Source organism: Alosa alosa, chromosome 20 (assembly GCF_017589495.1).
Source record: "Alosa alosa isolate M-15738 ecotype Scorff River chromosome 20, AALO_Geno_1.1, whole genome shotgun sequence".
Classification (NCBI taxonomy): domain Eukaryota; kingdom Metazoa; phylum Chordata; class Actinopteri; order Clupeiformes; family Clupeidae; genus Alosa; species Alosa alosa.
In genome coordinates this window covers 19,584,537-19,600,885 of record NC_063208.1, presented here as the reverse complement: position 1 = coordinate 19,600,885, position 16,349 = coordinate 19,584,537, and the positions used below count along the sequence as shown (strand labels likewise).

At 43.0% G+C, this 16,349-nt stretch overlaps 1 protein-coding gene across 1 annotated transcript; it reads left to right on the top strand.

The window, feature by feature from the left end:
- The first annotated feature begins 1,396 nt into the window (after window positions 1-1,396).
- LOC125285242 (glycogen synthase kinase-3 beta-like) lies at window positions 1,397-16,276 on the top strand. Its single transcript, XM_048229587.1, has 10 exons — window positions 1,397-1,760; window positions 4,299-4,486; window positions 4,894-4,977; window positions 5,663-5,773; window positions 6,096-6,226; window positions 8,302-8,506; window positions 10,156-10,251; window positions 11,168-11,354; window positions 12,397-12,474; window positions 12,836-16,276. The coding sequence occupies exons 1-10, from the start codon at window positions 1,586-1,588 to the stop codon at window positions 12,892-12,894; spliced, it is 1,314 nt and encodes a 437-aa protein (XP_048085544.1). The 5' UTR covers window positions 1,397-1,585; the 3' UTR covers window positions 12,895-16,276.
- Window positions 16,277-16,349: the final 73 nt, after the last annotated feature.

Below are 16,349 nucleotides of genomic sequence, written 5' to 3'. Positions count from 1 at the left end.
TTTGATCAATGTTCAATTGAAACTTGTCGTTGTGTGGGTATGTGTTTTTCTATACTATCTTCCCATCAATTTTTATTTTTATGTGTACACTATATAGGCTACCCTATATCATTTGTTTATAAAGGTAGTTAGCTTGTTTCTACATGGCTGCATACATGACCAACTCCAAACTGTCTGCAAATGATGAATGAGTCATAACAAATAAACACAGTGTCATTCAGTCTAGATTCATGTGGGTGGCCGTCTGTGGAAAAACAGACCTCCTCCAGCAGTACACAGGACCTGAGCTGCTGTATAGTCATACAAAGTGATAGTAACACCCAACCACCCCCAGGGAATGAGGACTTCTAAATAGTAAGCATGGTGGAAAGAACAAGATCCAGTTACATTGCATAAAATGCTGTGGCAGTCATTAATTGCCTGTTTGGCATAGTAAGCTGTTAAAGGAAAAAGTCTGGGAACTGCTGGTATGGAGACCCTTAAAATCCTCTAAATGGATAAAGCAGGACTGACCCAAAGGACCAAGAGACTGTCTAAGCAGCTGGAAAGATAGTAGCCAGAATTTAGTGCATGTCTTAATGGCCGACCATTTGCCAAAATGAAAATGTCAATACACACATCCATATATATATGAGTGAAATCAACGAAAGAGACCACAATAGACAGCATCAGAGAGGGGAGAAGAGGACTAGAAAGAACTAGAAGAGGATGCACATAAACCACTCCCAGTATGGACCATTAACAGGTTACAAGTTAATATTTGGAGGTCCTAGTGGCTGGAAGGTTTGGACTACAGGCTACACATTGCATAAAAGCAGACCCTGAGCACCCTGAGGAGCATTAGTACATTCTAGTGATAGGATTCTACACAGAAATGTGAAATTATTCCTGGCATAAAGAGAGGAGCAGGTCAGACAGTGACCAAACTTTTTTGTATTTCTTAATACAACAGACAGACCTAGGCCTGTCAGTGTCAGAAGTGTCATAAATCACTATGAAGAGTATCCAAATCCCTTAATTTTCGTTTTTAAGCATAAATAGGCTATATTTTTTAATAAATATTTTTTTACAGTGGGTCAGCAGATTCACTCCCATCTGAATAAAGCCTACTTTAGGCCTATACCTCATGTTATTTATTTCAGATATCAAATTCTAATTGCAGTTAATAAACTGTAACCTTTTATTACTCATGTTTATTTAAAAAATGGGTGAGCTTATATCATCACCAAGGCCACAGTTTAAATTCGGGGAATTGTTTATTGGGTAAATTGCAAGGGAGCGCCATCTGTGGTTCCACTCGAAATATTCCGAAACAGTTGTTGTAGTTGTTTTGGCTCTACCGCTGAAGCGATTGTCTTTCCAACATACCGTTGCTAAGAACTTCATTTCCCAGGAGGCATTGCAATCTGTCATAGAACCGTAGTCTCTCCGGCCAGACATTCAGAGTAGGGGAGACGCAGGGAAACAGATCATTTCGTCTCTTTTATTTCATAACTATTCAACTCATTAGAGGAGTAGTCGAAACTCGAACAGATATCGGATAGGAAAACCCTAAATCCCCCGCCCCGCCACCCTTGCAATAGATATGAGCGGCAGCGGGAGGCCCAGGACAAGCTCTTTTGCTGAGCCTCAAGGCGCTCCCGGAGCCGCTTCATCATCCGCTGGATCAGCCGCTGTCGTGGGGAGCAACACAGGAAAGACCGGGGTCTCGCAGGCCTCGGGCACATCTTCGTCTGGGTGCGGAAATTTGAAGCTGGCCAGTGAGTATTTAACATATTGTTAGTTGTGTAGCTGTATACTATTAAACTAACTCCTGCCTGGTAGTATAATTAATTCACCAGTGAGTGTTTGCGTAGTTTGTAGGCGGAAGGTAGCTAGCAAGCTATGATAAAGTTAACGTTAACGTTTATAATCATTTCTCATAATAGCTAACCAGCTGGGTTAGGTAGTTCACCATGTATTACTTGTTAATTCCGCCTCCTTACCGATTGGTAATACTTGTGGCAGCAAATACTGTAATTTATTGAGTACTTAATGTTTACCCACATCAACAACAAGTATCATATTTTTGTACTTGCTATGTACCAGGATGTGTGCAAGCTAGCAAAATAACTCGATCTGTATGTTACTAGCCAACGATAGCTAGCTAATAGCGTCGCATCTTAACCATTTGGACGCATCATGAATTCACTAACATTAGGTGTTTTAGCTGGATGTTGTAGGTAGATACTAGATCTGTATGTTATATAGAAACTGTAACTGTATAGAAAATATTAGCCATGAGTTCATGTCTCGTTACATTGTCTAGTTGCCAGGCAAAGTAACTGGGCTTGTTAACGGTGCAACACAATGTATCTAACGTTAAAGTAACGTTAACTCCACTTATTCAACGAAGTAACGTTAGCGCAACATCAATGGTAACGCAAGCAAGTTCAGTTATGCATTTGGCAATATTAACGTTGATTTGGTTTAGAAACGTGTTCTGGTATTTGGCGTCAGTCATTGTAGACCAACATTTAGTCAACTAGGTAGCGGGATGTGTGGGTCATCTGGTGGTTTACAGTGGAATTAATGTAGAGGTATAGTTAGCTTACTCGCTAGCACTGGTAGAGCACTCAGCTAGCTAAGGTTATTAGCAATGATGACTAATGTTAGCTATCCAGATAAATAATACGTCCCTTACTCAGTTGGGGTACTTTGTAGCACTGGCAACAAGTACGAGTAAATACCGAGGTCATTGTATTTTACTCTACCCTATATAGTAGCAAGTCAACATAATCTTGCTTAAATGCCATAATGTGACACCCAATGGGCCTCTGTCACACTGTTCCCAAGCTCTGCCCTTTGGAACCTCTCAAGACCTTTTAGAATAATTGATACTGTTGGCAGGCAGGGTAGCCACATAGCATGCCATTTCACTGAGATGACAAATCAAGCAGAAACTCGATTGTACTTGAGTAAGCTGGGATCCACTGAAATTCTATCTTGAGACTAGGTAATGATTTTCAAAAGATTCAGACCTGACTGTGATGATGGAGAGCCATTAGATGAATGGTTCAGCCTGGCTTAAAGGCATGAATCACCACGGTGGAGTTTGCCTTAGGAACCTCTTTGTATGAATATGGGTCTTTCAAAAATAAGGCAAGCAGAAAATAAAGGGTAAATAAGTCACCCACAAGGAACAAGCATTGCTCATGTCTTGGATACTTTTGTTACTTGATTATCTCATCTGGAAGTGGAATAGAATGTCTTGGGAAACCAAAAATTGGAACTTTTTGGAACTTGACGCAAGTTCACTGGATTTACTAATAGCTAATATATTTTATTCTACAATTCCTCTGCAGAATTCCCTCCCACTTTTGGATAATAAAATCTGAAAAATTTGTATTTGTGTGGCTTTTCAGATTTTTGCATGACCAAAGTCACCCCACTGTGTTTTCTGTCGTGCCCTTGTAAGGCTCAAAGTGTAAACATATCGAGCAGCTCTCACCCACACATTTCCACCAGACCTATGCACGTGTGTTTTGATGGTGCGTGCACTCATCTGGTGACCGGCTCACGTTACATGTTCCTAACCAATATCAGTCCTCTTCTCTGTGCCAGCCTGTGCAGATGAGAATGGGGTCAGTGACCGGGCAGTGCGATCGAGTCCCACTGTCTCAAAGTTACTGTCTTGTACTTCAGCACTCACCTGCTTTTTTTGCCAGCTAGTCACGAGTGGCATCATGTTACTATTGCCCCTATACGCACAGATCTTTTCCAGGATGCCTAACGCCTCATGTTGTCTCTGCTGGGCCAGTGGTTGGTAGGCCTACTGTTTGATGGTTCTGTGTGGCCAGTGAAAAGCAACAGGGAAGACTTTGTTTATAGGCACAGGAACTGTTGGTCTTTTGAAAACTCTACATTACAGACTAAACCAAGATGTAGGCTACTGTCTATTCAGATCCAATTATGGGCATGACTGAGGTTGTTGATGGCAGATCACATTCCTTATGTAAAAGGTGATGACATGTTGGTTACTGCAGTGCCCAGTTGGTGCTTCTAAGTATGATAGTAATTTTGCCCATCGGTGCTTATGGTCATCAAGAAACTACATATTTACGGTTATTTTAGTTTTGTCTCTGGAGCAAATTCACATAATGTAGAACTCTGACACTCTGTTGTATGGCCCTGGTCTGAGCCTTAACAAGCACAAGACGGCTTCAGGTGTCAAGCCAGTGACAAGCTCCTACTGTGCCACCCACAGTCAATCCGACCATGATTGTGTGATTTATACTCGTTTGTGTGTGTGTGTGCAGGGGACAGTGGAAAGGTGACGACGGTGGTGGCCACCCCTGGGCAAGGCCCAGACCGCCCTCAGGAAGTGTCTTACACAGACATTAAGGTAATTGGGAATGGCTCCTTCGGAGTGGTGTACCAGGCGCGCCTCGTTGACAGCCAGGAGTTGGTGGCCATCAAAAAGGTGCTGCAGGACAAACGCTTCAAGGCAAGTGTCACACACATACACTATATACCCATCCGCACTCTCTCTCTCAGACATTAAGATGACACACACACACACACACACACACACACACACACACACACACACACACACACACACACACACACACAAAAAAATAGGCTGACTCTAATCCTAAAAGTTGAAATTGACTGTCGAAACTGCAGGGTAAGAGTGCTGCAGGTTTTTTTTTGTAGCTTCAGGGTGCAATCAGACATGGTGTGTGTGCTCCTGTAGTTTCCTACTCCAGTCAGTCTTCACTATTTTTGCATTATAAACTGTATTGTATTACTCAGTGTTTCTCTGTCTTTACATTTTAAATCAATATAGCTATACTTTTATCAAGAAAAAATTTGCTTGGCAATAACTGGTCTTTCTTTGTGTGCATGTAGAATCGGGAGCTTCAGATCATGAGGAAGCTGGACCACTGCAACATAGTGAGGCTCCGCTACTTCTTCTACTCCAGTGGGGAGAAGGTCAGTACCTAAATGGTGTATAACAATTCCAGCACTTCAATTTGTCTCCTCCTCCTCCATAAAGTGCTGAAGCTGCATCTCTCCTCGGCGAGACGAGACCGCACAGCTGTAGACATGCACTTTCTCAAAGATGGAGAGACATGACCTCTCCAGATGCAAGTTGGAACAGCTCGGAAATTGATTAGCTTCCAACGGGGGGAGAAGACAGAAGTGAAGGCCCCTTGTAGCTAATGAACTAGCCCGGGGAGAAATCGATGGTAAATCTTGTGGCTTTGGCCGTCGCGCCAGCCTGACTGGAACATGTCATTGTGACAGCGGCTCGTCTCTCTCCCGAGGCATTTAGGCCTGTTCGACATGACACAAACCCAATAAGCAAAGTCTCACTCTTGCTTTTTTCCTATGCGCCTGAGCATGTTAATATCTTGGGTATCTTGGTTGTTTCTCATTTGAATAAATTATATAAGAAATGATGGGATGTGTTCCTGCTGCTCAGCTGCTGGAGAGCAGTGCTATCAATGCTAAAGTCTCAGTACATGACTCAATAGAGCATACATATACCTCGCTAGATGAAAATGTATACCTGCACTGTACTGTAAGTCGCTATGGATAAAATTGTCTGCTTAATTCTAAAAGATAAATGAGGAATGTGTGTATTTGAAAAGTGTTTGTTGTGGGTCTTCCACAGAAGGATGAGGTCTATCTGAACCTGGTGCTGGACTTTGTGCCAGAGACAGTGTACAGAGTGGCACGGCACTTCAACAAAGCCAAGACCATCATTCCCATCATCTACGTCAAGGTAAGCTCCACACCAGCTGCTCACGGTCATCACAGCCTGTACCGGCTCCTGGATTTTGAAGAAGACTCAAGGACGATTTATTTCGGGACATGTGAGTGAGCTTTGACTCACTACACTTGTTCTTTTTCACGTCACTCGCTCACTTGTTCTTTTATATGTCCCCTTTTCTTCTCTCTGTGGCCTTCTCTCTCCTTACTGCTCTGAGCTGTCCTTTACTCCACTTTTACATCCCAACTGTTCCTCTGTTTTATTATTTCCAACATTCTCATTCTCTCTCTCTCTCTCTCTCTCTCTCTCTCTCTCCTTGCCCTTTGGCCTTCAGGTGTATATGTATCAGCTGTTCCGCAGTTTGGCGTACATCCATTCCCAGGGCGTGTGTCACAGAGACATCAAGCCCCAGAACCTGCTGGTGGACCCTGAGACGGCTGTCCTCAAACTGTGTGATTTTGGCAGGTACGTTTGGGCTCTTTCACTACACAAGGGAAGCTCAATAGAATACACTCATGAAGTGAGCGTTGCCAGCGCGGTGCTGTTTTGATTGTACTTGTCTGAAGCTGTGATAGTTGTGGTAGGTGTCTGGAAATGAGTAACACGACAAGGTGTGATTAGCTGTGGGGAATGGTGCGATCCTGTCTGATTTCAGCTTTGAGAATTGAGCAGTCATGCAGTCAAACCGTGACAGGTACAGTTGACACTTCACTTGACAAACACTGAAACACTTTGCAGTTAATCTTGAATACATTGTGATGCTGGTCGCTGTTCTATGTTTACTGTATCCTTGTGTTAATGTCAACCAATGCATTAGGCCTAATGTTTGACTGAAGGTGACAAACATGGCTGTTTATTTTAAGTGCAGAGGTATGGAATGTGAGCATGCATTGTAAAGTGGTGCATGACTCACTGTGTAATAGCAGTTCTGATGACTCGAGCTCTCATCAGGATGTTAAAATCCTGCATCCAGTCAAAGCAGCGCATTCTGTGTTAAGCCTCCCCATAAAGCACAGGGCTATGCTCCCAGTCATGGTTCAATAGACTAAGATGAGATTTTTTGTCTTATTAAGAAATACTTAAAACAAATGACAACCCACATTGTACATCTGCAGTGAGAAGAAAAAAATCTGAAATTAACCAGCTGCACTCGACTACCGTTCGGCTTATTGGGACGTTATTGGGCAGCTAGTTTTAAAGACTTGCATGTGAAATGGGGGCGAGCATTGCTTACCCACATTTTTCTGTGGTTTCAGTTAGTGAAATTTCCCCCTCATCCTGCAGACTGGAACCCCACACACGAGTCAGGGCTGCATCTGTGAGAAACAGATCACGGTGTCACAGTAAAGACCACAGATCACAGTAAAGCTCAGTGCAGGGGCCATTTCTGCTGTGCTGTGGTGTAGTGTACAGATAGACCCAACTCTATTGTGCGGTAATGATCCTGTGTCCCTGCCTGCTGGTCAGCTAGTGTTTAGTATTGATCCGATGTGGGATGTGGAGCCCACAGTGGTAGCCCTGTGCTGGTGGAAGCCGGCTGGTCACCGGGGCTATCGCTGGGAGAGCTCTGCCTTTCACCATAATAAATAATCAGATTACTGGAGATTGTGTGAGAAGTTCTTGTTCTTTTTTTGGAACTGACCTCACGGGTTGCCTCTGTTCTGTTCATTTATTGTACTGTTTTTTTTTTTAGTTGTTTGTTTTAAAAAATATATCAGAGAATTAAAAAAAAATGGTTCTATTGACCTTGTCATGCAGCCTCTGTTCAACATTTTTGAAATATATGAAGTTAGAAATACATTTTGTAGGAACTGTTTTAGTTGACTCTTGCTTTTAATTCTCTTTTGATACAGCTCAGTATTTTTTTTTATCTTTAAGTTTGTCACATTCTTCACATCACTATATTCTGTATTCCAGTGTTTCCCATACATTGACTTATTTGTGGCGGCCCACCACAATATCAACATTGACCACCACACAATGAGTTTCCAGGTTGTACTAAATTTAAATCTGGTTCGCATCATAACCACGCTGTGCCAATTTGTTAAAAACTGTTGCATTCAAGTTAATTCTGCAAACCTACCACCACAAATATAATTTCATTCTGTGGGAAACACTGTATTCAGTAATACACGATCATGTCGAAGGACAAACATGACTCACTTTTCAGTAGACTTATCTAAATGAAGAGTTTGGTTCCAAAACGCTCCATTTTTTAAAAACATTAAAGAGTCATGTAATTTAATTGTGTATTTCAGGAAATATCAATGCAATTGTGTTTTGATTGAGTAAAAATAAATCAAACAACAATACCCAATTACAATTCTACTGAAATAACTTGGAAAACAAAATGTTTAAATATTTATGACAATTCATTAAAATGAAGGATATAGCATTTTGGAACCAAACTCTTCAAATGTACTTAAACTATTAGCCCATCCTCCCCTGCGCTGAGTTAACACTGTATCCTAACGGGGGGGAACACTGTAAACGTGTTGAGTCTGGACTCTTAGCATTTTCCCCCTCTTTTCCCCACTCAGTGCCAAGCAGCTGATCCGCGGCGAGCCCAACGTCTCGTACATCTGCTCGCGGTACTACCGCGCCCCCGAGCTCATCTTCGGCGCCACCGACTACACGTCCAACATCGACATCTGGTCGGCGGGCTGTGTGCTGGCGGAGCTGCTCCTGGGCCAGCCCATCTTCCCCGGGGACAGCGGCGTGGACCAGCTGGTGGAGATCATCAAGGTGCCACCTCACCCGCAGTCATTTAGATTCATTATGGGCCGATCACACACACACACACACACACACACACACACACACACACACACACACACACACACACACCCTTACCCTGACATGCTCTCACACATATACCCACACACAGAGAGCTCCTGCAGCAAACCTTATTTAAGATCAGTGCGAGGCTTCTTCCTTCATAGTAAAAATACATAACATTTAAGTCCTGTAATGGACTTAAAATGTGGACTCAACATTTGCTGTGCTAATAAAAAGGATGCTTTTATTGTGTCTCACTACTTCACTCAGACAGTAATGAGGCCACAAGCCAAAACGCACCTCTGCTGCAGCGCTGGGTAACAATATAACATAATGGCTTTTATGGGCTCTGTCCAGTTCCTCTGTTAGTTATCAGTTTTTGGAATCGGCAGCCTGCGGCTATTCATTGGCACCATCAAGGCAGCGCCACTCATTTGTGGGACTTTTACATTTTTAAATTGTCACAAATTCTTTTAGAAGAACTTTTGCAAGCATCACTGTTTTTGAACTTTGTAGCTCTAGACCGAGAAGTCATGACATTTTGAGGTTATTAGTACAATTTTTGTATGGATCTAAGCCTACCGTGGGGGTTTGAGACCGGGTTGTTCCTGGATATTAAATGTCAGATTGACTTCCTGCCCCTTTGTCTATTGACGAAAAAGTTGACGTTATTAATGAACCTCAGTACCTCATCTCAAATCCTTGTACTTTCAACAGGCACAAGCAGACACAGAGAATATTTGAAAGCACTTCTGTCTTCTTCAAACATTGTGTAACTGTCAGTTAGCCCGAGCCCATAATGCTGGAAACCCAGGTCTGCAAGGCACACTTTTCTGCTACATTTGCTGACTCCCAGAATGCCGCTTTCCCGTCATCATCCTTGAGAATGGAAGGAGCGTTTCTCGCGTCAGGAGAAACTGCCGAGTCAGAGTGTTGGTGTTATTGGCCATCAGTCAAACTAATGAGGTCTAATTGAGTGATTGGAGCATTGCGGCAGCCACTTCCTTAAACGCGCTTTGGGAAAGAACGAGAAGCGTGCGGCTGACATGTGGAAAGGCACCAGCACCGGTGCCGCCGCCAGTGTCCGAATTCATTTGGCCCCGATCCTCTCACATGTGTAATTGAATTCTGTGTTGGGCTTAATGAGCCTGATGGGGACTGATTGCAGGGGAATTTTGCGTGTGTGTGTGTGTGTGTGTGTGTGTGTGTGTGCGGCGTGTGCGTGTGTGCACCACCTTCCGCTGAGCTCCTCATGTCACGACTGGGAGAACTCAATCTGGACATGTTTCAGATCATGCACTTGACCTTGAAGCAGCCAGTCATTTTCTGCCAGATTTGAGGGTGTTGCTTTGCTAATCACAGTGTAATTAAAACTGACTCTAGGCTAGGACATCATTTATGTGATTACATATTAAAATCCTAATGTGACATTAAACAAAGGTTTATATACTGACAGGCATTTCAACCCCAATCAGCAAATAGACCATTTCCCCCTTTTGGAGGCCTTATATGTATTTCATGTATATTTTTATTATGTTGAGCAGGAAAAAAAACACATGAATGTGCAACGTCTTCCATTTGTCTGATATTAGTTTGTGCCTGATTTTTGCTCACAGGTGCTTGGGACCCCAACAAGGGAACAGATAAGGGAAATGAACCCCAACTACACAGAGTTCAAATTCCCCCAGATAAAAGCACATCCCTGGACAAAGGTGAGGATCAGAAATGCGCTTTGGTAGTAGCTAAGGTCTCTACATTCAACTGTTTGAGTGGAAAACTAAAGTCAGATGAAGTGATTTTACTTCAGTACTGTTGGTAGATGAGGAGCCACTGCACTAGATGTTAACTCTGAGGTTTATTGTTGTGCCATTTTGGCTGCTCTTATGTAAACATCTCCTTTCAAAATGTATCTTCTTTCAGGCCATAAATCATTTTTTGACTCTTGGTTTCAACTATACAAAAATGTCCCCAAGACAAAACCCCAATTGTAATTATCTGTCTGCCCTGGGTGCTAATTTTCTTGGATTTTAGGTCAGCGTCTTCTAGAAGACTAGTGGGTTGTTTTTTTTGTAATTTCTTTCTTGCAGTCTGTCTTTCTTTCCTTCCATCTTCCCTTTTATTTTTGTTAATAATTTTTGCAGTGTACTCAGAAGTTCTCTTTTGGTTGGTTAAGTTAATAATTGACATTCCCAGCAGTCATCCCAAAAAATGAACATTAGGTCCAGAGGGGAAATGGGCTGTGCCAGAGCTCCAGCCTGGGCTATTAGACCCTAACTAATGATTTCATAATGAACTGCCTCTCTCACTTTACTCTTCCTCTCCTCATCTCCTTCTGTCGTTCATTGTGCACCCCCTCATCCATTTCTCTCCTCCTTTTCTCCCATTCGTTTTCTTCCCCCTCTTTTGATTTTTCAACACCCTCCGTTCCTCTTCTCTCTCTTTTTGTAATTTTTATCACTGCCCTCCTCCTGTTCCTCTTTTACTTCTTTCTCCCTCATCGCCCCTCCTTAATCCTCTCTCTCTTTTTCTCTCTTCTTTTTAATGCTGTCCTTCCCTCCCAATTTCTCTTCCTGACCTCCCTCTCTTTCCCTCTCTCTCTCTCTCTCCCTCTTTACGTGCGTGCCTCAGGTCTTTAAGCCGCGTACCCCGCCCGAGGCCATCTCCCTGTGCAGCCGCCTGCTGGAGTACACGCCCATGACGCGCCTCTCGCCGCTGGAGGCCTGTGCCCACGCCTTCTTCGACGAGCTGCGCCAGCCGACCGCGGGGCTGCCCAACGGCCGCGCCCTGCCCCACCTCTTCAACTTCACCACGACTGGTGAGCGAGCCCCCGGGCACTCGCAATGCACACATACCCACATCCGCCTGTCCCCCGTAAATCATGCCCATGCCCCGCTGGCAAACTTAAACTGTTATCACGTATTTAAACACTTTTCTTTGGACTCGTAAGCAAAAGCAGTTAGACAAAATCCATATAATTTGCCAAGAGCCGGTGGCAAAGGTAACCGCTTTCCTTGGTCCACATACTTGCAATAATACACATAAAAGTGACCACTTAATCCATATTTTTAGGCCTCCTATGATGAATGAGAAACAAAGCTAACCTTTGCTAGCCTCTTTAATACACCAACATAGCGACACACCCACACATGCTTGTTTGATGTGCATGTATGCAACCTCAGTCTTCCTGAGCTCCCACGTAGCCTGGGACACCTGCGTTCATGCACACACTTCCTGCTGGCATGTGTCTGGCACACATGACCTCACACTTACACCTTCGTGTTCACCTCCTTTACTGTACTTCAGATTGAACGCTGCGCCACATTTCCTGTCGTGCTTGATCATGCTCTCACTAAACAAACACGTGCTGCTCCTGTGCAGCAGGGCTTCTCAAACTCTTTGGTTCCAAGAACCCCTTTTGGGGGAGAACATATAATGTAGATATGAATTTTTAAAATGATTCCCAATGAACTCAAACTAGAAATTAAAACAAATTATTTTGTGGATCCCTTGGCAATGGGTAGTGGACCTCACTTTGAGAACCACTGCTGTATAGAACAAATATACCCTTTGCATTTCACCTTCAATGTATGTACCATACATTCAGCCTGGACACTTACTTTATATCTGCTACACTCTGAGGGCATGAGCTTGGGGGCTCATGAACATGCCCACAGAGTGTAGCGCTGTAGCTGCCTGGCTACTCTAGCTGTTGGCTGCAGCAACTCCAGCTAGGTAGAATTGATTGTTTTCGTTTTTTGTCGTACAGACAGTACTCGGTGACCTCGAGAAACTGTGTGAAAAATCGCCGGAATTCTCCTTTAATGTTCTCTGGTGCTCACCCTCTTCTCTCCTTGCAGAGCTGTCCATCCAGCCGCAGCTGAACTCCTCTCTCATTCCGCCTCACGTCCGCGCACAGACCTCGGCCAGCTCACACGGTATTGGGTCCCTACTGCACCTGTTTACTCACATTTGCTAAGAAAGTCTTGTACTGGTCTGGAGGGAGGGAGACTTGTGTTCAGAGTTGTAATGGAGACTCTGTTCTAGCCTCATTCACACACAAAGTGAAACCCAGGTCTGTAGTGGTATTTTAACGAAAGGGTCTGATGTGGGAAGGAAGTTGACGTGCTGAAATCGGCAAGGCATCTGTTGAATGTTTTCTGTTTGTTTATTCATTTACTCACAATCTACTTTTCTTTCTGTCTCTCCACCTTCCTCATTTTGTTCCCTTTCTTTCCACCCCTTTCCCATCTTTCTCTCTCTCTCTCTCTCTCTCTCTCTCTCGTTCCTTTTCCTCAGATGGCCCTGGATCAGATGGTTCTGCACAGCCCGGTTCAGCTCTCAATAATAGCACCTGAACAATCACTATTGATCACACATGCATACACACACACACACACACACACACACTAACACACGCAGTAGCACGTAAATCAACTCGTCAACATGCGTAACTGACCATAAGCACACACACACGCACCTGAACACACACATACAGTACATGCTAGAATACTCAACCTAAACCATTACCTCAATCTAACAGTTAGAATGAAAAAACACAGCACACAGCACCCCCCACCCCAAAACACACAGCACACTCAAACAAACTCACGCCGATAACATGCACACATTTTGTTCCTGATTCTTAATAATTTTCTTTTGTTACAAATAGACGCACGCACACACACACACACACACACACACACACACACACACAAACAAACACCCTGTAATGTGTTCAGATGTACATAAAGAGTTCCATATTTCAGTCCCACTGCACGGACAGTTCTCCTCCTGAGGTTCAAACCAGTGATCGAGCAAGGGACAAAACCAGAGAGCAGAAACTCACCCAGTCGATGTAAGCTACCTATGAATCTCTCTCTCACACATCAACAAACACACACATACACACAAACACACACACACTGTACACACGCAGGTTTGCAATCCCGACACACATACATTTATCCACACAGCCATCCTTGTCCCTGCACATACACACACACACCCACACCCACACAGCAACCCCCGGTCTCTCTTGTTCCAGACAAACAGTGGTATCAGTCCTGTGAAATGGGTGTTTGTATACGGACCGAGCAGCTCTTTCACTGAAGCATGTGTCCTCTCATTACACCTATATTCACTACTTTTGGGGATTGTTATTGGACCTATGGTCTTGATTTATGGCTTATGGTTGTCAGACCTGTATTCATGTCCATGGGTCGATTAGGTGTGTTAATGTATTCATGTATATAGGTTGGTTATAATAGCTGTACTCATGTCAATGGGAATTTGTACATCACTAGTCATGATTATGGCAATTGTTATAACACCTGTATTCATGTTTATAGACAGCAGAACATGCAGTGGCTGGAGGGGCAGGTCCTCTATTTAAGAGTCTGCTTTTATTGAGATATTTTTTTTTCCTTTTTTATATAAATCTTAATTTATTTGACTGCACAGACAATGATGTGGAAATACAAGAGACTTTCTGCCACCAAACACCAGGTCAGATGTTTTAGCTTTGGGTTGAAATGAATAAAAAAATAATTTTAGGTCCCTCTGATAAAAGACGAGAAAAAGATGTCAAGTACAGAATGTGGTCACATCAATGAGCTTTTCAGAAACAGGGAAAACGTAGAAGCTATGGTTTTATACTTTTATTGCATTGCATTTTTTATTTTTTCCCCTCCTTTTTTGTTTCTTGTAAATTTATTTATTATTTTAAATCATTTTTGAATGGAAAGGGGTTAAAGGGTTAAAGTGGGTGGGTTGGGTAAGAGAAGGGTGGTGGGCCCGTGTGATTGGGAGCAGTTGATCATCATCTCCCAAGGGTCAAGTCTTATATTTAAGTCTTAACGTGCATCCCTAGGTGGGATCCCCTTTTAAAAGCCACACCTACCACAGTGTACATACTTAATCCGCAATGAAAAATATAACCGTAAAACAGGAAATAAAGCAGACGCTGGAATAACTCAGTGGATGTGTCAATAGAGAAACCCGAGAGATTGGAGGATGTGGGAGAAGATTATTGTATGTGTCCACTTAGTTGTATGGGTCTGGGTTTTGTAAAAGATGCACCACAGTCACAAAGCAGTTCTGTTGCTCAATACAATGGACAATTCAAACAGGGATTCAGATATTCAACAGGGTGTCCGTACGAGTTGTAGTAAATGCTAACGAAAAATATTGTATATTATCCGTGGGGCAAGTGTTAGGATTGTGCACTCTTTTTTTTTTTTTTTTTTTGTTGGCAAAGCGATAACTGGTCTGCGGTTCAAGGACATTTCATTTGTCTCTCGGGACATGGAAAGTGAACTGTGGTGTATTCTCTGGTAGAGTCTGGGTATTTATTCCTCTTAATTCCTTTTAGACGATATAAGAGACTGGTCGCTAGTAGAGAGTAGCTGAAGTAGAAAAAGACTTGCGTGGCTGTCTTTTTGTGCGTTTTTTTTTCTTCTTTTTTTCTTTCTGTGTTGCATTACGTGCGCAACTCAGAATGTTGCACCTTCCAATGTACTAGATAAGATCATAAACGCATCAGTATTGATCCGTAGCAATCCAGCCGCATCTTCTGAAATGTACAGTGTAACTTCCGCCTTTGCCTCTCCTATAGAACAAAACATCTCTTCTGCTTATTCCCCCCTCCCAATCCTCTGTTCCTTCTCGGTCCCATGTTGCACTTGTCTGCCGTCTGTGAAGATCACCTTTTTATTTACCTTTCCTGGCTTTTTTCAGAATATTTGTTTTCTTTTTTTTTGTCAGGTGTTCTGTGGAAGTGGTGTGGCTCTGTCCATATTCACTCCAGGCACTCGTGTCTGTTTGTAAATATTGTTGTATCTCAAGCCTGTGTTCCCAGATGTAAATACCAAACTGTACCACTTTTCTCTGTTTTTTGATTTAGAATGTATCTCTGTCTTGGGTCATCTCTCTCTCTTCCTCTCGCTCAATTTGTGGTTTTCTGCCTCATATTGGGAAGCTGAAGAACAGCTAATTACTTTTTTTTTTAATTTATTGTGGTTTTAGCTGGTGTCTTTTGATGTGTGTCCATAATTGTACTTACCTGTGATTAGTGCGTGCGTGTGCGTCCGAGCGAGTGAGTTTGTCCTTTTAGGCTATGTACTGACTTCTTTGGCACAGTCATCATTTTAAAGTAAGGGATGCTATGCGACAGTGTATGTGTGAGCATATTAAATCAGGTTAAGCCTACTCTTGGTGTTGATGTCTCCCCCCTTTGACAAAGTTCTTCAGATCATCTGGGGTGAACTTACAGCAATTTTAGAAGATTAAAGAAAGAAAAAGTTTCTGTAAACACACTGAAGTTTTGTGACGTCTGGCAGTGGGTCTACTGCTGCTTAACGCACCCTATTGTGGCTGTAGTTTGTCATTTGATGGGGTGCATGCTGAACTGTAGATCCTTGAGCCACAATGGTGTTGACAAGGAACACCCCTGCAAACACCTAGCAACTGTCAAGTTTTTTTGTTTTTTGTTTTGGTCTCGTGTTTCTAAAGCAGGACTGGCTGGATATTGTCTCAAACTTATTGTTCCCTGTGAGTACCTGATAACTAGCTTTTTTATTTTATTTTAATTTTTGATGCAGTGATTGTGTCATGTTTTAAGAACTGATACCAGAGCTTTGGTCCAGTTCTACTGACTGGAAGAGGAAGAGAGAGAGAAGAGGAGAGATAACATGTTTGTCAGTCTGATTTGAACTCATTAAATAAAGAGATGAAACTTCAGCTGGTCTGTATCGCCTGTGTGTGTTTGTGTGTGTTTTAAAAGAAGGTATGAGACTGATCAGTAGGAAGACTG